The sequence below is a fragment of the Micropterus salmoides genome, unplaced genomic scaffold, assembly GCF_014851395.1.
Source record: "Micropterus salmoides isolate LMB-PRFRI ecotype aquatic unplaced genomic scaffold, ASM1485139v1 Ms_hic_scaffold_9, whole genome shotgun sequence".
NCBI classification, from domain to species: domain Eukaryota; kingdom Metazoa; phylum Chordata; class Actinopteri; order Centrarchiformes; family Centrarchidae; genus Micropterus; species Micropterus salmoides.
This window is the reverse complement of record NW_024044681.1, coordinates 24273532-24297729: the sequence shown is the minus strand read 5'-3', so window position 1 is coordinate 24297729 and position 24198 is coordinate 24273532. Positions and strand designations below refer to the sequence as shown.

General features: G+C 37.8%; 2 protein-coding genes and 2 long non-coding RNA genes across 4 annotated transcripts; 1 reads left to right on the top strand and 3 right to left on the bottom strand.

The window, feature by feature from the left end:
* layna (layilin a) lies at positions 1-6956 on the bottom strand. Its single transcript, XM_038707951.1, has 7 exons — positions 6819-6956; positions 6674-6694; positions 6217-6514; positions 5472-5629; positions 5342-5389; positions 5157-5253; positions 1-2613 (listed from the first exon to the last, which is right to left on the bottom strand). The coding sequence occupies exons 1-7, from the start codon at positions 6892-6894 to the stop codon at positions 1905-1907; spliced, it is 1407 nt and encodes a 468-aa protein (XP_038563879.1). The 5' UTR covers positions 6895-6956; the 3' UTR covers positions 1-1904.
* Positions 3989-12386, top strand: LOC119895105. The gene is made up of 2 exons (XR_005443029.1): positions 3989-4415; positions 6205-12386. It is a non-coding gene; the product is annotated as an uncharacterized LOC119895105 (long non-coding RNA).
* LOC119895101 (complement factor B-like) lies at positions 12191-23446 on the bottom strand. The gene is made up of 19 exons (XM_038707949.1): positions 23382-23446; positions 22927-22991; positions 21981-22187; positions 21716-21901; positions 21423-21599; positions 20502-20588; positions 20156-20295; positions 18715-18859; positions 18491-18619; positions 17843-17953; positions 17527-17661; positions 16475-16584; positions 15970-16105; positions 15616-15754; positions 15267-15343; positions 13758-13858; positions 13509-13638; positions 13010-13059; positions 12191-12852 (listed from the first exon to the last, which is right to left on the bottom strand). The coding sequence occupies exons 1-19, from the start codon at positions 23387-23389 to the stop codon at positions 12676-12678; spliced, it is 2310 nt and encodes a 769-aa protein (XP_038563877.1). The 5' UTR covers positions 23390-23446; the 3' UTR covers positions 12191-12675.
* LOC119895104 lies at positions 16656-17520 on the bottom strand. Its single transcript, XR_005443028.1, has 2 exons — positions 17358-17520; positions 16656-17218 (listed from the first exon to the last, which is right to left on the bottom strand). It is a non-coding gene; the product is annotated as an uncharacterized LOC119895104 (long non-coding RNA).
* Positions 23447-24198: the final 752 nt, after the last annotated feature.

Sequence of the window (24198 nt, the reverse complement as noted above, 5' to 3'; positions counted from 1 at the left end):
CAACCTTCCTGGGTTTTTTTATTGGGACAGTAAAATCACTGCACCGCAAGCAGACAGATTCAATTCTAATCTCATTTTATTTGAAGATTTCCTTAAGTAACAAACATACAAACCGTTCTCACTTACAGGAGAGCAGGAGTCAAGGCATTATACATTCTGAATAAATAATAATGATGCTATATTTTATCATTCTCTTCGATATCATGCCATTGCTGTGGTCAGGCTGCAGGCACTCGAGCTGAATTCAAGATATGAGCTACCTTTTCACTCGCTAGCATTGGCTGTCTTTGATTTACTCAGTAGGAGATGGAAAGCCATTAATAAATAAGGGGGAAAGTGTGTCAATGAAATTCTATTCAAGTTATGGACATCTCACAATTTAAGGCCACGTCACACACACTTGCAGTACACAAAATATCCAGCCTTGGCTCCCTCAAGCAGTATTAGTTTATTGTCTTAATCTGTTTGAGGTAGCCTGTTTATATCAGGTAGCCCTGGGTGTGATTAAACAATATTTACAGGCACACCAAGACCTAACTAGTTATCCTACCAAGCAAGGGCAGCATGACAGGGACATGCAAACAGGCTGCTACACACAGACCTTTACTGTGAGTCGCTGTCACTCAGTCGCATCTGAGGCACTTCATGCATTTCTGGGAGGTTATTATTGTTTGGAGTCTGTCAATTTTGATGATATCGCACTGTGTGGAGGAAAAGTGGACGTGGACGTGACAAAAACAATCTGGCCCACCTCATGGTGAGTTCCTGTTATATGTCAGTTTGAGCTTTAACTTGGCTTTTTGACTGGGCGTCTTCTACCCAAAGATGGAGTATCCTCTGCCTCTGAAGGCCCCCAGGTTTCCTGTGTTTGTTTGTGGTAATTGTCTAAAAGAAAACATGGTTAAAATAGATTAAGCATCAACTGAAATGACTGGGGAATAGAAAGGTCCAGAGAAATGATCTAGTCTTGGGGCCTGGTAATGTAGAGTGGCCTTGTGTTAAAAGAAGACTCCACAGATTTAGCTTTGCACACTAACATGGTCAGACTCTCGATGGAGTTTAAAAAAAAGGATCAGAAGAAGATATCTTTTTTTTATTCCATTTGTTCTTCTTTCTTGTCAAAAACTGGTCTGTGATTCGGGTGTGTCATGCTAATAGCGCTAATGTAGCCTCCAGGAGCGGGTTACAGAGGTTTGGTAAGCTCACTTCTGTCTAACTCCACATCCATGTTTATTTTTTCCATTTTCAAACTTGTAGTCTTTGACCCAAAACAACGCTGACTCAAGTGACATCACTTGAGCCAATGTATCAGATTTCACACAGCTCCCTCTGGAGCCACAAAAGGCTTTATGTAACTATTATTCACAAATGCAGGTGTACTCCCAAGACCTGTAAACAGGGGTGGAGTTCCCCTTTAATATTTAATCTCAAAACTCCTTAAAAGTGTCCGTTCACCCAGATTATAAAAATATTTTTTCCTCACTTGCCTGCAGTGTCTATGCAAACTGGATTTTATTTGTCCCAGTTTAGAAATTTCTACCATAATACCAATATAATTAAGGTGAATGGACTTTGATTTGGTGAATAAATATGTTTAAAAAAACAGTAGTGTGGCCAGTGTTATTTAAATGTAAGTTTCCAATGCTGTGAGCACAAGAAAGTGAGATTTTTTTTTTAAATTGTAATTTGGGTAAACTGATTCTTTAATTCTAAATCCATATTCCTAAACAAATTCTTTTGAATTGTGGGGTAATTGACCAAATATATTTTGGCTTTGTCCTCATGTCCTCATCTGATTTTAGTCCCCTAATAGTCTTCAAAAACATACTGTACAAACATGCCATTCTCTCGTCCACAATCGCACGTATACTGCTGTACACACAATAAACGAGCTGTTTAGGGGATCAGTAGTTTTCTCTGTTTATCCATTCTTGTTCATTGAAGTATCTCCTTCCGCCATCAAGATTCAGGCCATTTCGGTAGCAATCCAGATTTGCTTGGTAGGATTTCCGGTTTCCATAGGTTCCGAGGCTGGTTTGGTAAGTGTCCTCCTTGCCGTTGGTGATGTATGTCTGATAGAGGTCAGCCTTTACTGTGTGACCTCCAGGCCTCAGTTTGGGATCATAGAGGTCACTCCCTCCTCTGATACTACCATCATACAATCCGTGGTCTCCGTACAAACTGCTGCCGTAATGCTCACTCTTTGTTGTACGACGACCTAGACTCCTGTCATTAAACTCTCTATGCCCAGTGCAACCCAGACTACTGTCGTTCAAGTCCCTCTTTCCTGAGCGGCCCAAGCTGGTGTCATAGAAGTCTCGGGTGCCACGACGCCCAAGGCTGAGGTCATTGAGGTCAAAGTTGAGGAAGCCGCTCTCCGTGCTGGCAAGTGTGACAAAGCCGCTTTCGGTGTCCCGACCCCCCAGGTTGTCATAGTCCCCTGTCGGTGTGTCAGGAGAGGAGCATAAAAAGGAGGTGATTTTGGTGTGCGGGCGAGTTGAAACCAGGTCATCATCCTTCTGGGAGCGAATAACGTTGTATACATCAGTTGGAGTGCTGGAGCTGACGCCCGGGTCTGTCTGGCATACTTCTGATTTCTGCTGTTTCCTCCTTCTGTCTCGCACACAGAGAAGCATAAATAACAACCACCTCAAACATTAACATAGAACAAAACCTGCACCAGACTTCACTGTACAACAGTTTTCCTGGACTGAATGCCAAAATTCTTTAATGAAACAGAGGTGTTAATTGAACTTGAACTTGAACTAAAAAATATCAGTGTCTTAGTGAACTGATCCTACTAACAAGTATTGCCAAAGCAGTGAAACCCTAGTAAGGTTTATTCCTCTGAGCCATAGACCTTTATTGTTATCCAAAAACACATTGAGGACCCACAGCATTGCACTGGGTGAGATGTTCCTTCATTAATATGAACGTGGGCGCTGTAGTTTATTGTAAAACAAATCCACAAACTGTAAAACTTAAGTTAATAGCCTGGGCTTTTATTTGCTTAAATCACTGACCTCACCCTACCTATATTTACGACAGGCGTCTTTATGGGACAGGCCTTTTATTCCTTTACCATGCCGGCAAATCTGAATGATTAACACTTTGGTGCTCATTGTTTCCATAAAATGAACTAAATGATTGAACTGTGGAGAATCTAACCAATCTAATAGTGTGTAACATGTTAATACTGACAAAAGCTGAAGCATTTGTATGCACGATCTAAGCAGCTTAAAACTAGCTTAAGCAGGTGACCTGGTGGGCTACAAGGGATTTTATATATCCAAAGATCTGCTGTAAAAAAACACACCAGGCATCTAATTGAGATCATGCTTTTAATTGAACTTTTATGGTACACTGTCCTTCTGACTATCATGTTTTAATCCATAGTTGAAAATAGTCCCCAGCAAATGCACTTTTCCTCCTGTCATGGGATTTGTTGGCATATAGAATAAAAACAAATGGATCCTTTAAGTTTACCAATTAAAGACACACTATGTGTTATATTATGGTTTTGTATGGAATGAAAATAATGCCAAAAAGCTAATAGATAGTCCTGGGTTTTTATATCAACCCTCATCACAAGAAAACAAAAGGTTGTTTCCATGCCCGAAAGTTCTATATACCATCACGAAAAGCAAACAGTAAACAGCAAACCGACCTAAGTGACATGTTCTGTCTGTTGATCTCCTCCGCTGCGTTTAGTCATACAAACCCAGCCTGTTAAACCTGCCCAGCTTGTGCTGCATCCATAGTGCCAACAGGAAATGAAAGCTTGCTTAGCTATGTGTTCATAGCCTAGCCAATTAGATGAGCTTGACCTCTGCATGCACTGCAGCTTTGCTTCAGAATGGATGTTTCAAGTGCTGCTTCATTTGCTCAGCACAAGTGAGTAAATTAAATCATTCAAAACTCTTTGTTGCTTAATGCCACGCTAATTACTTCCATGGTGTCCCCTAATACTACTTAGCTAGATGTTTGACTGACTGAACAGGAGGAAACTATTCATAAAGTTAGTCTTAACATTTGATTCTGTGGTCAGGTATAGTTGACTAATATATGTAAACTTGCTACATGAGAACGTGGTTACATAACCTTCAAAACAAGCCACAATTTAACTGTGCACATCATAGGCGCACACCAGTACTTAATAGCCAGTGTAATATTACTTTTCCCAGTAACTAGTAGTGTAAGAGATTACTTTATCCGAAACAGTAATATTATTACTTACTAATCCAAGTAACGCTGCATTACTGTATTACAGCGTTACTGAACACACCATCTTTGACGTAAATGCGTGACCGTGCTGCAGGTCAGCGGCACCGGACCTTATGTTGATTAAGTCAGCTGTTAGTCAAAAGCTAAAGGAAGAATGGAGAACGAGGGAGAGAGGCGTTCTTTCCACAGCTGTAAGTAGCTACTGCCACTATTGTGTCAAAGTCTAAGATTCAAAGAACATTGTCGTCTGTTATAAACTTTGTGCGACCAGCAAAAAGCTTTCAACCGCAAACAATTCTACATTTAATTTGTTGAAGCATCTGCTAAAGCAGCACAGCAACGTGAAACTTACAGAAAGAATCTCCTGCCACTACTGCAAGTGATGCTCGGACTGGAGAGAATGGCGTTAAGCAATATAACTTCTGTAAAAGTACTGAATACTGCTCTTATAATTCATGTGCAGAAAAACAATAGTTAAAATGTACTTGCTTTATTTTTTTTATTTCATCTGGTGGCATTAAGAAACGTTATCTGTTTTGTAAAAACCATACTCCTTGCTGCTGTTATGAATAAGATATTTGTTAAAAAGTCGGGACAGACTGCTTTGTTTTGGGGAGGGGGTGGGTGGTAGTAAAAGTAATATAGTAAAGTAACGAGTACATAACTAGTTACTTTTATCACCTAGTAATAAGAAAAGTAATATTATTACTTTTTTCAGTAGTAACTTATTACAATTTCTGAGTAACTTGCCCAACACTGTTAATTGCACTAGAGATCTGTAATAATGCTGTTATCTGGAGAAATCAGCCTTTTGTTTTCTCGACATAATGAGATAACCCGTCATCACAAGAAAACAAGCTTTGTTATCTCGAGATAACAACAAATAATTGCAAGCACAGCGGTTCTCAGCGTCCGTAGTTTTGGACCCTCACCGTCTGGTAAGCAGTTTGAAGCAGCAAACTCCGGTCACTGTCAGTAACAGCAGTATCAGGGGAATGGTGGGAATGATGATGTAAACCAAATTCAGAGCTAAAAGAGACAGAGAGTGGCAGATTTAGTGACTGTCAAAATGTCTGCTAAATCATATGCTGTGATGTCATCTATGAGCACATTTTACTTGTTGCTGTAGTGGGGTGTGGAGAAGGGGAAGGGTCCAGTGGCTCCTCTGTGGAGAAAAATAATCACGGTCAACAATGTTAAAAGTATTTTCAAAGTTAAAGAATGTTGAAATACTGTGTCAGCTGGACCTGCAGTGTATTTGCAGATGAAATTGTTTTTGGTTTCGCAATTATCGTCATTCCACTTGAACATGTAGAGCCCCCCCTGACCAGGAGGAGCGGACGGTTGGTGATACATCACCACACACACCTCGTAGCCGCATGATGGCTCATCCCAGTGCCAGTTTCTACAACAAACACACACAAAGCATGTGTACAAAATCAAATACATGCTTTAACAAAAATCTTTATAAAACTTAAAATCCCTATATGAAAAAGTAACAAAAAACAATACTTTTTTTGGTACATCTGAAAAGTGTCTTTAGCACTGTGTATCGAAAGCAGTTTCTGCATCTGCATTTGTTGGCCGATTAGTAATGAGAAATTGCAGTTCAGAGAGTTCATTAAGAAACAGTGTATCCATTACTATTATTTTTGACAAAAAAATTAAGGGATCCTTTTAAAAATATATCTTAAGTTTGAAAAATATTTTAAAAACATTTTCAAAATCAATATCAGTAAATGCCTAAAAAGTTCAGGATTGATAGTGCCAAAGACAACATTTATAATTTGAAAACTTTTTCTTGACAAAAAGGTTTTATAGATTAAAAAAAAATATTTGGCACTGAAACTCAAAGAATTTTAAACAATATCCAGCTTTCGATGGGGTGCACAAACGAGGAAACATCTGTCTTCAGCACACATGCCTCATCCAACATTTGATATTGCCCTCCATTGCTCTTTTGACCCTTTCACCCTCTAGATAGCCACCCACCTAAATGTAGACTTGCTGCCGTCCAGCCAGTAGTACTGCGAGGAGCAGTCTGAGCTGCTGTTCTCGTCGCCATGGTTACGGCGGAGACCTATCCAGAAGTCTCCATCAGTTGGACGGAGGTCTGTGATGAGCTGCTCTATGACCTTCTGCTCGGACGCCGACTCCACGCTCAGAAGTTGCCCTCCGTCCCGTCTACAGGCGAGTTCTGCCTCTACGAAGTTCAGCCTCCGCCGGAGCTCGGAGAAATAGGCCAGCTTGTAACACGGCTTCCCTTTCCCTGCCTTGCACACACGTTGACCTGCACCCATGCATACATACATAATTACACATGCCAGATATCACAACCCTGACATATCACAAGCATCGGCTAAATACTCTCCCATAGTAGTCTCAACCCACAAATACAGAAACAGAGTTAGCTGTAGAAGCCTTAAAAAGAAGGAGCGTGATTGCTTACCTCTGGCTTCAAATATATCCGCTTCAAGAGCCAAACATCCAGCATAGTGTCAGGAAGGCAGGCCATGTGGAAACCAAAGACAGATCCACAACTGAATCATGAGTTTATGTCTTTGTGCTTTGTTGTGTTTTTGGGTGCAGCTTACCTGTAATGAGGCTTGTGGCTGCAGACGGATCGAAACATAAAACCAGGAGGTGACAGAAGATTGTTAGCAGGTCCATCTTTGTCGGTTGTAGTCTGTTCACCACCCCCTCTTATATTTTTGTTTAGTCTTTATCATTCTACTGTCTGCTCGTCAGTAGATCTAAGGTGAAACCAGATCAACTCTACTTGAACCGTAAGAGGTGAGCTGAAGCGTCAGGTGGAAGAAAATGCTCTGTCAAGGTTGAAATTCAAAGAGAGAGCTAAAGAAGTGCTTTAGAGGCAAATCTCCTGTCCTTTCTGCTGATAGAGGGAGTGTGTGAGACAGAAGGAGGGGCAGGAAGAGGAGGAGAAAAGACTGTGCGTGTTTGGGAGGGGTCTGTAATCTGTTAAGAGCAGTCTTAATGATTGGGAAGAGGCTGCATCGATCGCAAGACATCTAATCATGCAAGTGCTTCTCATCGTAAACGCTGACAAGAGGCAGATTTCACTCCTTCCTTTATTACTTAAGCTTTAGGTATTATCATTACAAAAGTGTTACATGAAAATTTTCTCCTCTAACTCAATCAGGGATATTTTAAAATATTTCTCTCAGGGCCATCTTCAAGGTGTATTGTGTGTTCTTCCTTTATTGCGTTTCAGTACAAAGCAAGACAGATATCCAACACACCTGACATCTCCATGAGGCAGCACACAGTGTATACTTTTTCTTTCCTGTATTATTAGAGCCTCTGAAAACCTGGTTCCAAATCTGAAATAGTACTCTGCAACATACAATATTTAAGACAATTAAAGTTCAGAAATAAACATTCTCATCAGTCACAGCAGACACAACACAGCTAATCTGATTCATCAGGACTGTCTGGGTTAGGGTTTGATCACATTTGACTGACAGTGGCCTGGCAAAACAAAGCAAACAACCTCACAACTGCCATCACTTTTGGATTCAAATGTTGTAAATCTTAATTGGTGCATGGAAATACATGACCTCAAAGTTTTCCAATCGAACTCTGCCCACTTCATTCCAGTGAAAAGAGCGAAGACAAGAACACAAATATCTGTCTTGTAAATTAACCAAAATCGTTGCATTTCTGACAAATACATTTTGTGTTCATGTACGACTCCATCACTCTGAATAATAGGATGATGATAAAAAAGGTTTTCAGGGCCTTTAAACATCAATAGGTCTGAAATTAATTTGTACAGTTGCATAGATTAATGTGTCAAATGAGTCAACATGTTGATGATGAACCATTTCAAACAGGGTGCAAATTGATAAATATTTCACATGCATTTTTGTACTGAGGAAACTGTAAGATACTGTAATGTTAGTAATTAAAGTAGATGTGTGATGTGTCTGATGTATATATGTGCGCGTAAAAGTAGGACCTACTTGCTGCCCCAGCATAAGTCAGTGAAAAAAAGTCTGAACATGCCAATGCTTTGGACAGAATATGGCTAGCTGTTTCTTGCTAATCCCAATCATTGAACTAAAATAATCTGTGTTTATGGAAGCACCTTCCATAAAGAACACGAGAGTTAATGTACCTTTCATCTAGCCCAACTGCAAGAAAGCAATGAATTTCCCAAAATGTATAACTATTCCTTTAACTTAAACATTTATAATAACTCTATTGTAAACCGTCCACATTATCATTAAAGGAAGGCAAACAGCGGAGACTCCCGGATGTTCGCTAGCAAGAAACAGCTAGCCTGGCTCTGTCCAAAGTTAACAAAATCTACATACCAGCACTTCTAAATCTCACTAATTTAGGTTTGATCTAAAAGCAAAAAAAACAAAACAAAGGACATTCAACATGTTTATTAGTGAGCATCATAAATACTGGTAGGTGGATTTTTTTTACTTTGGACAGAGCCAGGCAATCTGTTTCCATCTGTTTCCAGTCCTTGTGCTAAGCTAAGCTAACTGGCTGCTCATAGTAGCTTCATATTCACCATACAGATATGACATGACTAACGCCACTAAGTCTTCTCATCAACTCTCAGTAAAAAAAGCGGATAAGCCTATTTGCCAAAATTTGTCGTTTTATATTGGTAAATACCAATACACATAGAAAATAGACTTTGTTGACAGGTTTAATTTAATTTTAGAAACTCAGCTCACACATTACGATGAATATTTGGTGTTACTGTTTAGTAACAAGGGAGATTTCAATCTATATAATATCATATTAAAGCGTCAGATCAGCAGAAGCCATGGATGCATGTGAGCATGACCCGCTTTTCTGAGGACAAATGGGGGGAAAGTGTATGTATGCAGTTCTTAATGGTAGTAATTTCTAAAATGGCCCATAAGGTTGATTTAGGGCTCACAGAGAGACAGATCAGCCAGAGTTTAAACAGCAGGATGCTTCATCAGGAATATGCTGTGTGTGCTAGCATTGAATAGGGAGTGAGGGTGGGGGGTGAGGCTTCCCTGAATACACTGTCTGCATACATGCTGCTCTTTCGAAACACTGCTAATCAGTTTAGCTGTAACAGATTGATTTCAGTCAAAGGGTTTCAGCTTTGTTTAAATTGAAGGTGGGGTAGGGGATGTTGGTGTTAGCAGGTGATGCTCTGAAAAATAAAAGAGAGAGAGGTAATCGAGTCCTCTAGAGGGATTCAATAAGGAATGGTCCTCGTTTTAAATTTCCTCCTTGTTTATGGCATCTGAAACCCAGAGAGGGTTTCATTCAATTAAGCCTCTTCCATTCGTCCCGCCTCTCACACAGTCTGTCTTCCTCCGACTCTGCCTCCACCTTTCATCCCTCTCTCCCAATTAGTTAAAGGGAAACCAGATGAATGTTCCCATGGGAAACCAGTACATCACTGACCCAACACACCACACAAGGTAGGCGTTTCACCATGTTAGAGAAACCTAACATTGATGTTGAAAATTCACTACAGTTCTTTGATGTTTGGCCATCTAACCAGTATGCATTAGTGATGAGAATTGTTAAATGTAAATTTACACTAAAGCGGTGCCTGACAGCATAATGGTCAACAGATCATAGTTAGACCGTAAAAAAATAACATGAATTGAAGCCATAAACTTGCTCTGACCACAACAAATCATTTGTAATGCAATGGTCTGGTTTGTTTGTGGGATGTAAAGACACAACAATGAATAACAAACTCAGTTCATTTCCATGTCAAAGCCAGAAAGAGAAAGGAAAAAGGTAATTACTTACCGAAAAGAAAAGAACTTAACTTTCTATTAAATTCAATTTGAATGATCTGAGTTGGCACGCTACCAGACTCAGTGCCCGCATTGCGCTGGCCTGCACAGAGAGCTGGAAATGGGCCCTGAGTCACTGACCTGAGGGGGAGCTGGACGGCTCCATCAGCAGCGCTGATCCATAAAAGAGTTTTGATGAAACCTTTTAAGTGCTGTAGTAATTCTTTTAGTCATTCCTTTTTTAAGCGCTGTTGGAAGAGGCCTGAGAGAAGTAACTTGCATAACCTGCAATTGTGAATGTTTTAACAGTGTGTCATGTAAAGCATTACAACACTTTATTTTCTAAATAAAGGGTCCTTATTTCATTCCTGCAGAGATACAATGAGCAATTGCAACTTGCAGGATAGCTATGTCTGCATTATTGTATTAATATAATAAACAAACTTTATAGATGTTAGTCCTTACCTCACACATTCAGAGTTGTATGGAAATATCTTCACTTGTATATAAATAAAGCCAGCAGTGGACACCACACTGCACTCACCACTCAGGACTGCAGATTTTCTCATTGACTTCTCCATACTTGTAACAATTCATGTGAGAATTGAGACGTAGCTGGTTGTCATTTACAGGAGCTGATGTCTTGTTTTTTTTTGTTTGGTTAAGTTGTGACCTGTGAGTGACTTGTTCAGTATGAAACCCTAAATCTGTTACAAAGCAGTAACAGTTGTTTGGTTTGCTATGATAGTCCAAGATAGGGGCAATATGGATAAAATCAATATCACAGTATGGACAATTTCATATTACATTATTTATATACTGTATATCATAATATAGCATTATTTTGTTTTTGGAAAATCTATGAAGGGACTGTTTATCGATAAAACAGAATGATATGAATGGCTGTTTTGATTGAACCAGTGAATTTATTACCTGACAAATACCACCAGTGGTGAAACGTAACTACGTACACTAAAGTGTTGTACTTAAGCAGAAATTAGTGATACTTGTAGTTTAGTTGAGTATTTTATGCAGCTTTGTTACTAGTTATTTTTGAGATTTCAATTTTCCATACCCTTCCTATCCAGTGAAAACTATGTATCTCCAAATAGCCTATTGTGATTTGGAAATAGAATTGTGTCTGATAAACAGGAAACAACACATTCTTCTTAAGCTACGTAAAATATTTTAAAATGCTCCTTAGATTAGCTGGAAAATGCTTCATCATGAAGCTGAAAACAGGTCTGTTTATAAAGTCTAAAGCTGATGATACACAGGCCAACTTTTTGAGCTATGTTGCTGGGCAATCTTGCTAGTGGCAAGTCCAACTATGTTTTGAACGGATAGCGGCGGGGGGCTCGGGTGGCGAAGTGGTGGGGGAAGGGGATTACGGTAGTAATCTTTACTCATTACCATTGACGCCAACGTTGCCCTGCACGATTGCTCTAAAAGTTGCTCTGTGTATCATCAGTTTTAGTCTTTTTAGAGATACGTGGTTCTCAGAAGACTGCAATGCTATAAACATATGATGATCGTATAGAACAGGGGTTTTCAAAGTGTGAGGTGGACCTCCCCATGGGGGCTCAAAACAGTTTCAGGGTAGGCTCAGTGAATGGAAGTGAAACAATATTACATTAGTTATTACATTAGTTATCAAAAGGAGATCACATAGAATAGCCTAAATGTGTGAGAGTTCAGAGATACAGTAGTTTTTAGAAACTGTTAATTACTAATGAATGCCTTTTTTAAACTATTTGGTATAGTCAGAAGTTATGTCAAACAGCAATATTACACTATTTTGGCTCAAATGTCAAGTGTCTATGGGATAAAATAATATAATCGTGATCCCACAGGCATCCTGGAATTGAGCAAAACTTTCCAAGTAAATTAAAGATGTAGTGGGGGGTCCCGTTTCCCAAGCTTTGTCTGAGGGGAGGCCCGCAGTCTTAGACTATATCCCATTTTAACAGCTGTAGATTAAACTACCAAACAGTAGATAAAGTAGTTAAAACTAGCTCAACCTTAAACAACTACAGCAGTAAAATGCAACACATTAATGCATCAGTATTGATAAAGCAACCACGGTGAAGTATTTTCACAGTGTGGCATTGATACCTTTACTGTAGTAAAGATCTGAATGCTTCTTCCACCACTAATTATCACAATGATTAAAACAATTATTTAAATTCTCAATATTACCATTAAGCCGTTTTAATTGTTTAGAAACAGTTGCCACAATGGCGTAACAGTCAGCAAGCACATATACTACTGTCATGTTGCTAACCCTGATTCAGAGTGTATACGATTTGGATTAGCTTCTCTTCAAAAACATTAAGACACAGGTTACTGCTGAATAAATGAAGAATAAATGTATGTGCATTAGATAAAGTATAGACTAGCATGACTGTAATTGCACATTTTGAGAATGGTTGATACAGATGAGCTTATTATGCAAAATTATACTATTTTTCTGTGAACATGTGTATGTACAGTATGTATGCTTTTGATGAGAACATGCCATCTGAAAATTGCATCTTTGTCATTATGAACTTATAGTCTGACAAAAACTGAACGAGTGATTGAATTAATTAAATCATCAGTGCATCAAATGCTTTTAAACATACGGTATACACAGTCATATAATTGAAACAGCAAAACAAATTACGGTATGTAAATGCATTCAACTCTCCAAAAATGGAAGTGGTTCATAATCAAGGGTGCCATTTCCAAGGTAACGTTTGAGAAAAGGGACAACTCTGAAAAGATTAATATGGAAATCTCTGGAGGTGTCATCTGACTCCGCCATATTACCACGAGTCTTGCACAGATCCTTGGTTCCCCAGCTGACCAATGCAACCTGTGAAAGGAATTGGTAGTTACTTTACACATTCAACAAGAACTTACCGTGATAAAATTACATCACATTTATTTCACTTGAGTTTTATTTTCCATTACATTTGCCACCAGGTGACACACATGGGTGATATAAGACACAGAAAAGAACAGCTATTTACCTGAATTGTGCGTTGCTCATAGTTCCTGTACACTGCACCTCCAGAGTCACCTGTCCCAACAAATACACACACACACACACACACACACACACACACACACACACACGGTCACACCCAAAATAATGGGCCTCAGCTACTGATCTGCACCATTGTGCTCATGTTTTAGTATATAAAATGCATTTAAAATGACCACACCCACTATTCATCACACATCAAGATCAGAAAAACAAACAAAACAACAAGAGCTTTGGTGTCTTACTTGATGACTGACACTCAAAAGGCTAAAGACATTGGAAATTAAAAGCCTGTTTTTTGCCCATTTAAAGAGATATTCTTTGGTGTTTTCCTCACTTAGTGTAAATCAGACAAACACATGGATGCCACTCTGCACTGCAGTTTGAAGTTACTGTGTGTTGGTGAAATAACCTTGTTTATGGGAAAACTAGCAGCTCTTCTCAAAGCAGGAAAATAACTTAGGTATATAATAAAGGGAACATACCTGGACATGCTACATGATCTCGTTGGGGGCTCTGACCACCTGTGCACAGGAAGATATCAGTCACAGCATCCTTTGGATTCTTTGTTGTTATGCCAGGGGCCTCTAGTGCATGTTTGATGCATCCATCTCTCTGTATTGGTGAGTTTGGAGATGAAACATTGCTCAAGGTGACTTTTAGGTGTTGAGTGAAAGAAGAAAAGCAGGCTCTCACATGCAAGGCACAACTCAGTTCAGTAATTTGAAACTCACATTGTCGCCAAGCTTAGCGTGAGCATCTTTTTCCTTTACCCACTTGTCCGTCCTTGTCAGGAAACTGAGTCTTTCAAGGTGACTCTTTAACAGCAGCTGCTCTGTATTTCAGGAACACAAAAATACAGTGAGACTCTACAGATATTTTATCTTAACTGCATGGCCACTCAATTGACTGAAGAGATTCAGGTAACCTCTGCCCTCTTTAGCATTTATAAGCGGTGTAAATTAATTAGCCAACCCTTTCACACTCCGAAGTCGTCCCATATGGACGCATGGTCCAGTCCCCATTGATGTCATTTGCGAGGCAGTGGTCATAGTTGAACATACTGGGAAGCCCTGTAGTATCATTAATGAATTCTAAAAACAGCTGTTCATTATAAATATCAGAAAAATCAAAGTAAGGTGGTAGTTGCAGTGAACAGGTGGGCCAGAAACCGGACTTTTACCTGGGACACTGTAGTTTGTTTCCCGTGTGAAGCAAAAAGACAACATTGTTTTTGTTAAGCTACATAAGTTAACATTAGCCATTAGTTGTATTTTGAAATTACGTTCTTTGCATATTTAGTGTCGCTAACTTGACTGTGGAGCCATACAAATACAAAAAATTATGCTAAAGGTGAAGTGTACCCAGGCGTTCAAAAAGCATAGGCCAGAGGGTCTTGACCAAGCGTCCATGTGACAAGTTAGGAGAAGGTCTTGAATAAGCAGCACACTGTAATGTACACGTAAATATAAGGACATTTTAAGTGTTTATTGTTGAGAATATTTCTTAGGTGTATATCATTTCAACATTTATTAATATATAATAACATTACAGTATGAACAGTATAGTAGAAGTATGAAGTATTGTTTTTTTATTAATTATATATTAACAAAATTTAACAAAATAATATTGAATGTATTAAATAACTACTTAATTTACTTTTTTATGAAATCTGTATTTGTTTACTTATTCATTCTTCACTCTCATGACACAAACCCTGCTGATACCAAAAGGTATGATTTGTTCCCATGTTATGATATTTCATGTCATAAAATTACAGCTGTATTATACCATGTTTTCAATGTCTGATTAACTTTTGTGTACAGCAGTAATGGATGTTTCATAGGAAAAGTAATAATTGTTGATTAATACATAATTAAGCACTTAAAACATACCTACAGTATGTATGTATCATCAACAATTTATTAAGTGTTTATATAGTGCTTATAAATGCTAAATCTCTCATAATCTGACAATATCATTACTGGGAATATCAGAAGATATTTACACGAGAAATTATTCAATAAAAAGAACAAACAGATGAGACAATGGTTTGCTAAACCTGAACACCAATTGTCTAACCATAGCTCAGCAACCGTAACTACACATGTGAAGTGGTGTGCATGGGGCTTTAGTAAGAGCAATCTTTCGCATTTAAATTGTTTGAAAGATTTTTCTGAACCAAAAACTTAAGAATTAATGTGTATGGAATTGATTAAACAGTGTGTTTATCTGCTCTATACCTTGGTCCTTGCAGGTGGAATCGACACCCAGTTTTAGAGCTTCATTGGTCTGCTTGGTGCAAGGTATACAAATAGGTCTGAACAAGATACCAAAAACAATACAACATGGTGAGGGTGATGTTCCAAGTGGATCATTTTGAACACTGAATAATTATTTTTGTAATTAGTATTGCAAATGTAACATTTTCTCAAGGACATTCACAAGGACACTGAATTAATCTGTCTGCAGGTGTGTGTGTGTGTTTGTATAAGAAGAAGAGAGTGTCTTCATAGCAAGAACTGTTTTATCAGTGAATCCCCAGGACAGGAAATCTAACATTAAATTAAGGGACCAAAAACAGTTTCTCACCTGACGTTAATGGAGATTTCAACGTATTCTGTCAGTTGGATGAGAGCCACATCATAGTCATAGAACTCCTTCACGCCTTCATTTGCTTTACCATTAATATTGTATTTTGGGTGTACTATGAAATTTCGAACTTTTTTCACTGTCAAAGACACAGCTGAGTGTTAGTATTATTGTTGCTGCCATCAGGACTAGTGTATAGCACAAAAATGTAGTCACACATTTTTTAAATCAAAATACATGTTGAAATATATAACAATACATAATAGAAATATCCATTGCCAAAGCCAATAACTTCACCAGATTAAATGCAACACCTCCTTATTATCAAACAATAGAATTAACATTTATTATTACCTTTGCCCCGTCCATCATCAATGTCAACTGTGACGTGCTCAGGTAAATTTCCAAAAGTGAAGCAGTGAGCAGCAGTCAAGACAAACTGAGGGGTCACCAGAGAGCCGATGCATTTCTTTTGTGACTTTCCTTCCGCCTTAAGTTTTAAATGATAAATAGATATTAAATATAGTTTAGTAGTTATTTAACATGCAGAAGCAAGAAGCAATTTGCATTTACTCAACATAACATCTGGCACCGCTGTAAAAAAAAACAACAACATTATGGTAAATAATTAGTTTAGTAAGTAGTAATTAGTAAACAGTTTACATCATGAAATTCCACATGAAGGTCTGACTGCCCTGTGTTCTTACAAAGTCCAATACTTCAGAATAACAAACTTATTTTCCTTAGGGGGAAAATAATTTCCTCAGATTTTACTGATGCATAAGCAGTTATGATTTTTGGCCATTGTGAGATCCATATAGTCAGCCTTGCAAGTTAAATTGAATACTGAAACATTCACCTGGACATTAATGAATGCCACCCATGGATGCATTGCCCTTTCGTTGCTTTTGGCTGTGTGTCCGTCATAGTCCCTGTGAAGACCACACAGACCCATAACTTGTTCTTCATCTGCATAAAAAAACAAATTGTATGTTACTCATGTTTATGAATGCAAATACATTTGTGGTTATATCAGTATAGCATAATAATTTGGGGTGTAGGTTTTCTTGGACCCATCACATTTATCCAAAGGAACATACAATAGGGGCATTAAACCTCTATAGCAAAATGTTTCAGCAAAACATTTTGACATCTTTATGTCATAATGAAATAAATGAGCTAACATGCTCACAGTGACAATGCTAACATACTGATGTTCAGCAAGTATAACGTTTACAATGTAGTAAAACGTTTCCATCTTATTTAGTGTGTAAGCATGCTAACATTTCCTTATCAGCACTAAAAATAAAGTAAAGAGCTGAGACTGCTGGGAATTAGTTTTACTGGTATTTGGTCATAAACCAAAACACTGGACAAATAAAAATTTTTACCTGATGATGCAGCAAAAAACGTTAAGGGAATAAAGTAATTACAATTCAACCTGAGGTGAACATGAATGTGTGAATCAAATATCATGGCAACACATCCAGTAGTTTTCAAGAAATTCACTCTGAACCACAAATGTCAACCTGCTGGTGGCACTGAAGTTAAGTCAGGTGCTCATCAAAGTCAGTATGATTCATCCTCTGTGGACCATGAATATCTGTGCAAAGTTGAATGGCAGTAGAATTTTTATTTTGTTGATTTTTCAGTCTACACCAAAGACATTTTATAATGTGATGTTGTGAAAATTGTGGTGACTCTTAAATTGTGTTGTATCATATATCTAACTTAATGTTTACCTTGTACTTTGACGACTTTCAGTTCTGCCTGCTCTTACACTAAGTACTTTAGGAAATACACGAATCATGTTCTGGCCTGTAGTTATGGTCATATGTCTCCTTTAGGTCAAACTGGAGAGTGGAGATGAATGCTAAGGTAGAAATTAACACAAATGCAAAGATGACTTACCAATTATGTCATCAAAGGTCTGTTGTAAATTTTGAATGTCCTTCATTCTGAAATAATGCTTGCCACCGACCCCTACTGTGAGGGGCTGCAGGTCGTCATCAAAGATTTCAGCTCCAATAGCAAAAACATAAATATCTGTAACAGAATGCAAGATAACATTATAAATTAAAACACATTCTTACTGCATAACAATAAAATGTAACTGACAATATAGGGTGTGCCTGTTAGGAAGAATCCTAGTGACAGCAACAAGTCTGAATGATGAAAATCAGTAGCGCAACAGACATCTGCACAGCAAATAAAAAATGAAACTCACCAAGATATTCTTCTCTTGATTGAGTCTCCCCTTCAACAGTGTGGTTCATGTATACCATGTTCTTTATTTTTTCCACAGTTGGTGCAGGTGAACCGCCCATATTGTAAGCACCTGCAATGGAAGAAACCAATGTGTTGAAATGATGTACAACACAATCAAAACAAAAGCAAACAACTTAAGCTTCAGTCAGAACAGATCATTTGATATCTAAGCATTTGCTTTCAGCTCTTACATAAACATATTTTCTATATTAATGATACTTTATACAAGCTAAATATTTACATACTATCATCTTAAATTAGTGCTGATTTAAAAGCGCAGACATTATAAATCAAGAAATCAAGAAAGAACACAGTTTAATGACATTTTAGGAAATATGTTTATTTACTTTCTTGCTGAGAGTTAGATGAGAAGATCTTATCAGTATAGTAAATATGAAGCAAGCCTACCACCATCTTGAAGCTCACAAATTAAGACATCTCTTGTTTGTTTGATCACCACTCATAACTTTTTTACCTTTAGAAAGCAAATAAGTGTTCCAAACAATTCCTTCAAATAGTTGCAGCATGATAAGGTCCATCCATAATTTTCCAACAGTGAAAACATGCTGAAGAAAGTCCATTAATTATACCAAGAGGCTGAAATTACCATCTGTAAAAACGATGATGACGTGACGATGTTCCTTAAATTGCTTGTCTCCAGCTAGTTGCTTTATGACAGCCATTCGCTCTAAGAAGGTCCTAAAGACGAGGTTCAGATCTGTTCCAGCATTTCTGTCTTTGAGTCAAAACAGACACACTCAGTAAAACTATTACTACTATACTAGTATTATAACTGTATTTGTAACAATATCTCTGATCTGTTTGACTCACCGCTCACTTTAAATTTGTTAATTTCATCCTTTATGGTGTTTAGTACTACTTTGCCATTCAAAAAATCAAGAATTTTGACAACTTCAAACACTTCAGAGGAGAAAAAGATGACACCATAGTTTGGAGTCACGCTAAAAGATGAAATCTGTGGAGACATGAAATCAGTTAATTACAAGGTGGATGATCTTTAGCACTGTATGAAGTTTTTAGACAACTTTGCAGACATGCATATTTGTAGAACTGTTGGGATCGTTAATGCAACACCTCCTTATGTATCAAACTGCTTATAGTTGTTGTTTTGTTGAGTAATAGATTCATTTATCAGCAGAAAGAGAATCCCGTAGTGTGCATTGACAACAAGCCAAGGGACTCGCGCCAAGAAGCATCAGTCATGATTATGATGGGTAATTCATAATGAAATTAACTTCTAATGGGCAGTTGTGCTGGCAGCCAAATGGGATGAGAATATGTTTGCACATGTTATGTGTACAATGTGTCAAATGTGCTTCTAGAAGTGTGTCAGACATCTTAAAAGGTTAATATGTCAGCTCACACCAAAAATACGATAAAGTGTATGATTTACAATAATGAAATCCACTACTCCAAAAGGGATTTGTAATATAACATATATAGCTAATCCCTCTGTAGACCCATAAAAATTATTATAAATTATTATATAATGGATAGCAAGATGGCGAAGTGGCTAAATGGCTTCTTGTCATGCAGTAAAAAAAGTATTTATATGCTTAAAAAAACAAACAAAAAAACAAATAACATTAATAATAATGATAAAATTTCAGACAAAATATATGAACCATCATCACCATTTTAGTTTAAAACTCAGCTCATTATGATTTTATTTCAAAATAAAATGTGCTGCTTTTTCTACTAAATACAATTTCATTTGTTTTTGTCTATAAATGAAGACAGTGATTTGATCTGAATGAGCGGGCACTGAGCTATGAGCATTTGGGGAGAAAATGTTTTAGTACTTGAAGTTTCTCAATATCTCCAAGATATTTCTGATGCACAAGTATTACTTTATCTTCCTCTGCCATGCCCAATACAAACTTTAACATGTAATTTTATTCCTTATAAAATAAATTAATTGATAAAATGTCCAGACTAGTCACACTAACTCATAAATATATAAAGATTTTAAACAACTCAGCATATTTATTGCCAGCATCCATCAAGCGCAGTCCCTTCACCCCATGTTCATCCTTTAAACTGAGCTCACAATCAGCAAAAACAATCTTACATCTCCAGTCCCAGCACAATGTTGCTGACTGTTTGCAAATTCAGCATATTGTAAGGGAGGCAATTCTGTGGGGATCGCCCTCTCCATTAAAAAAGCACCATTAAACTTCGACCACATATATTTAGGATAAAATTCCCTTTGTCTTATTTTTAATAAAGAGGAAAACAGTTTATTACTTACCTTGTCAATAAGTGTTATGACAGCTTTCTTTGCACTATTGACTTGGTCCTCTTCGATGCTCTCAGAAATATCTACTGCGATATAGATGTTAAGTGTCTCATTTTTTAATATCCTGATAGTTCTCCCCTCCTGTGTGTCATCTAAACAATCCACAACAATAACCATACATACATTATACACCATTTGCATATATAACTTTTTCTGTAGAGAAAGCAGTATGAGGAAGGAAAAGACAGTGAATTGTGAATTTGTTACAGGGCAGAAACATTCATACCACATTTTTCTTTTTAAAATTATACATGCTGATGGGGTTAACAAAAAGACAAATATGCTGCTAGGGACTTACCGATGGGCTCTAAAGTGGTGAGGCTGTCTTTGATTGCACTGCCAAATGCCTGTGAAACCTCCAGTGGAGTGTCAAAGGTGTGTCTGTCTGCAAGAAGCAAAAACAACATACTGACGATCAACACTGTTAATAAAAAGCATGTCATTTAATTGGGTCAGTACGTCCCATGACTGAGCAGAAAATAGTTGCTACCCCACCAATCAGAGATTACTACTATTTGAGAACTATACTCAAAATAAATGTCATGTAAATACTGGACTGTTAAACATTGTTTTTGAACATTAAGATGACCACATTTTATAATGTTTACTGAAGGGACTTTAACATGTAATGCTATCAAATTATCTTTTTCATGACATGGGCAACGCCTGAAATCTCATTGGCCATCCCGGTTGCCACTCCATTATCTGCAGCTATGATTGGTCTTCTGCTTGGTTAGATGGGGGATCCTAGTTTGAACTGTTTATGAGTAGTGACTTTCATTTATAGGTGCCATTCAGTCTTAAACCTGAGAAGCAGCGATGTATTCCACACCTGTATAGGTTCGTGCTCTAACTGGGCCACCCCAGTCAAAAAGGTCTGAACACACCACTGACTGGACTGTTTAGCCTAGAAACTGACTCAGCTATTTCAGTGACTGAGACTTACTGACTGTCACATAAAAACTGATGGATTTATAGATAAAAAGAAAAATCAAACATTATTGCACATTAGTTTTAACCTTTGTAATTTTTTGTTCAGGTGACATTAACTCTCTAAATTAACTTCACAACCTAAGTCATTACTTTTGAATGTTGCAGCTTCCCTTTTGCAGGTGTAAATATTGAGCATTGTTTCAATTACAACTGCCAGCAGACCTTTTCAGGGCAAAGCTTTGATCAAATACAATAGAATATCAACAGCTGTAGGTATCATTCTTACAGTAGCATGCTGGCTCTTTGCCAGTCCACTGGCCGTTCTCCTGACACACTCTTTCACTCGACCCCACCAAAAACAGGTTGCCATTGCATGTGTATTTCACTGTGTCGTCAATTCCAAATGTGTTCCCTGTTCTTGAGGCGCCAGCTGGGATACCAGGATCAGGACAATTATTCTCTGCTGTGGAAACAGAAAAGACAAAAGATATATCGCAAAACAGTCATTATTTGAGAATGTTTCCCAAATCCCTGAAAAAGAAAGCAGAGGGAGAAAGAAGATTGCTATTCAGGGCTTACAGTCACGGCTACAGATGGGAGTAGCGCCGCTCCACTTCCCATTTGGTAAGCAAACACGACTGGATGAGCCTCGCATTGTGTATCCAGAGTAGCACTCATACGTGGTCTCATTGTTCACAAAATACTTCTCCTGAGGAGGGGAGACGTTACCGTACTCCAGCACGTTGGGGTCTGGACATTCAACAACTGCAAAGCAAAACAAAAGGATCTGAGTTATCATGAAGAACAGGCAGCCCGAGGCCAAGTGAGAAAGATCTTCACTCACTCCTGCATTTCTGAGGTAAAAATCTTTTGGGTGGTGGTCGCCAGGTGCCATTTAGCTGGCACACGCGGGTCAGAGTCGGGTGTGGATAGTAGCCCTCCGGACAGGAGTAGATCAACAGGCTGCCACTCACCAGCTGCTTGGTCAATGTGTACTGACCTCCTTCAATTTGAATATTCTCCTCTGTGCAATCACACCGAACTTCATCTCCTGAGTAATAAAAGAGCGTATTGGGTGTTAGAGGTTTAGTTATGCATGCAGACTTCAGAAAGATCCCTCCAGAGCCATGCAAGACATCATAATATTGAATTCACAAGCTGAGTAGTACTACTAGGCCTACATAATGACTAAACTCATCTTCATGTGTACAACTCACAGAATGACACTTTAATACATAGGTGTCTTTAGCTTTTAAGATTGTTGTTTAGAAGTCAGTATATATGTTGGCTTAAGATACAAGTTGTATATTTATATTTGACTGTACTAGCCTATTTATATTCAAGGGGGAAAAAAATATTGTTTCGACTTGACACAATAAAAAACACATACAATTCCATCTTACATCCAGAAAATAAGCTGGCAGCAAAGTCTTGTCTCACATTAGTCTATGTCAAGTAATTTCAGAAAACAAACATTCAGACCGGAGATAAAATATTGGATAGTATTTTTGCACTTGAATTGTTCTTTTAATGTTCAAACAAACAGATGTTAATAACTATCTATTTACCAATTACACATAATTGTTTTGAAAAAGTGTAATGTGAATTTTGTTTAAAACATTTAGAAAAAAGCATTTACAAGTCTATTTTGTCTGACTGTGTTACAAAACCTCAGCTTGACTTATACAGTAAATATAAATACATGGACATTTTGGACATTTGGAAATTCCAAATTAAATATAAAGTGAATTTTAAAATATATGTTTTAATTTAAAGTAAAAGTAGCTCACCCATATAGAGGAGACATGAAAGTACAGCAAGCCAACTCCAGTGGACAGAAAATCCCATGTTGAACCTTAAACAGGGGAACAATATAAAAATAAAATGACAGGAGCTGTACGTACATTTATTTCAAAAGGGACAGTGATGTTCAGAAAGAGGGACTGGATTAACATAGACCATCCTGGTACTTATTAACTTCAATGCAAATAAAAGGAAATCAATAGTGTGTGTCACAGAAAAAAACCCAAACTTTTTCAGTCTTTCATAGCAGGGAGATCAAAATAATTCAATTTCAATCAACTTGACCAATGCAGAAATAAGGAACTTTTAATTAACTATATGTTTACTTCATGAAAATCAAAAAATTAATTTAAAAAGAAATCTTGAGTTCCTACTCCCAATGCTTGTCCCTTTTCATGAAAGATTTGGAGCATTTTATTAAAATCAGTGCAGTTCAGGTTACCTGTTCATTTTGATTGTTGTAGTCCAAATTACTCTGTTTTGTGTGTACCACCCTTAAGTAGGCCATAGCCTGTCCTTTCTTGATCCTGGATTTCCCGGCATGTGTACACACAGTCACATGTTGTATGAAAAAACAAGGTAATTGTGAAACTAAGACAAAGTGCAGACATTTGCTTCATCATTTCCCAAAACCTGCTTATTGACAAGTTGATTCAGGTATTGATTGAACATTGCCATACCAGACTGATTTAACTGGAGCTCTCCCTGACCCTTACAGTCCTTTGATTAACTCCTTTTTCCTTACTTTGTGTGACAGACTCACTAACCACTGTGAGGAGTTAGTGAAAAACAAATAAATTAAAATATTGAAACGTCAGCAGAGGACAACATGATCTTTGTTTATGTTCCCTCTCCTCTCCTTGTTATCATTTTCGTGTCTCTGCAGTCATTTTGCGTCTCAGTAAAGTTGTAGGCAATGTGTCTCTTTTTGTGTCTCTTTATAGTTGTTTTGTGTCTTAGTGTAGTCATTTGATTGACCTGTTGGAAATGCTATGCCACTTAAAACAGAGGCTCTGGCCCAAGGCTCCGCTGACTCCCCGGGCCCCCACCTGGGCCTGGACCAGGTGTGTTCACGTTACTTGAAAAATAAACCTTCCTTCAAAGTTTCCAAGCAATGCAACTTATAATTGCACAGCATTCACAAGTTTGTTTGAGGTGTGCCTCCAGCTTCTCAGAGGGATGATATCTCAACTGATCAAGGCCAGATTAGGATTTGTCACTGTATTGATGCTGAGATGGTATGCAGCCACACAGTAGTG

Excerpts from the sequence above, each read along its gene's own strand:
- layna (XM_038707951.1), bottom strand. The coding sequence starts at position 6,894 with ATGGACCTGCTAACAATCTTCTGTCACCTCCTGGTTTTATGTTTCGAT. Across the intron at positions 6,695-6,818 it reads AGCCACAAGCCTCATTACAG|CGGATATATTTGAAGCCAGA; the intron begins GTAAGCTGCACC and ends TGGCTCTTGAAG. Across the intron at positions 5,630-6,216 it reads GGCAGCAAGTCTACATTTAG|AAACTGGCACTGGGATGAGC; the intron begins GTGGGTGGCTAT and ends TGTTTGTTGTAG.
- LOC119895101 (XM_038707949.1), bottom strand. Across the intron at positions 21,600-21,715 it reads TCCCATCTGTAGCCGTGACT|CAGAGAATAATTGTCCTGAT; the intron begins GTAAGCCCTGAA and ends CTGTTTCCACAG. Across the intron at positions 16,585-17,526 it reads GACCTTTGATGACATAATTG|ATGAAGAACAAGTTATGGGT; the intron begins GTAAGTCATCTT and ends TTTTTTATGCAG.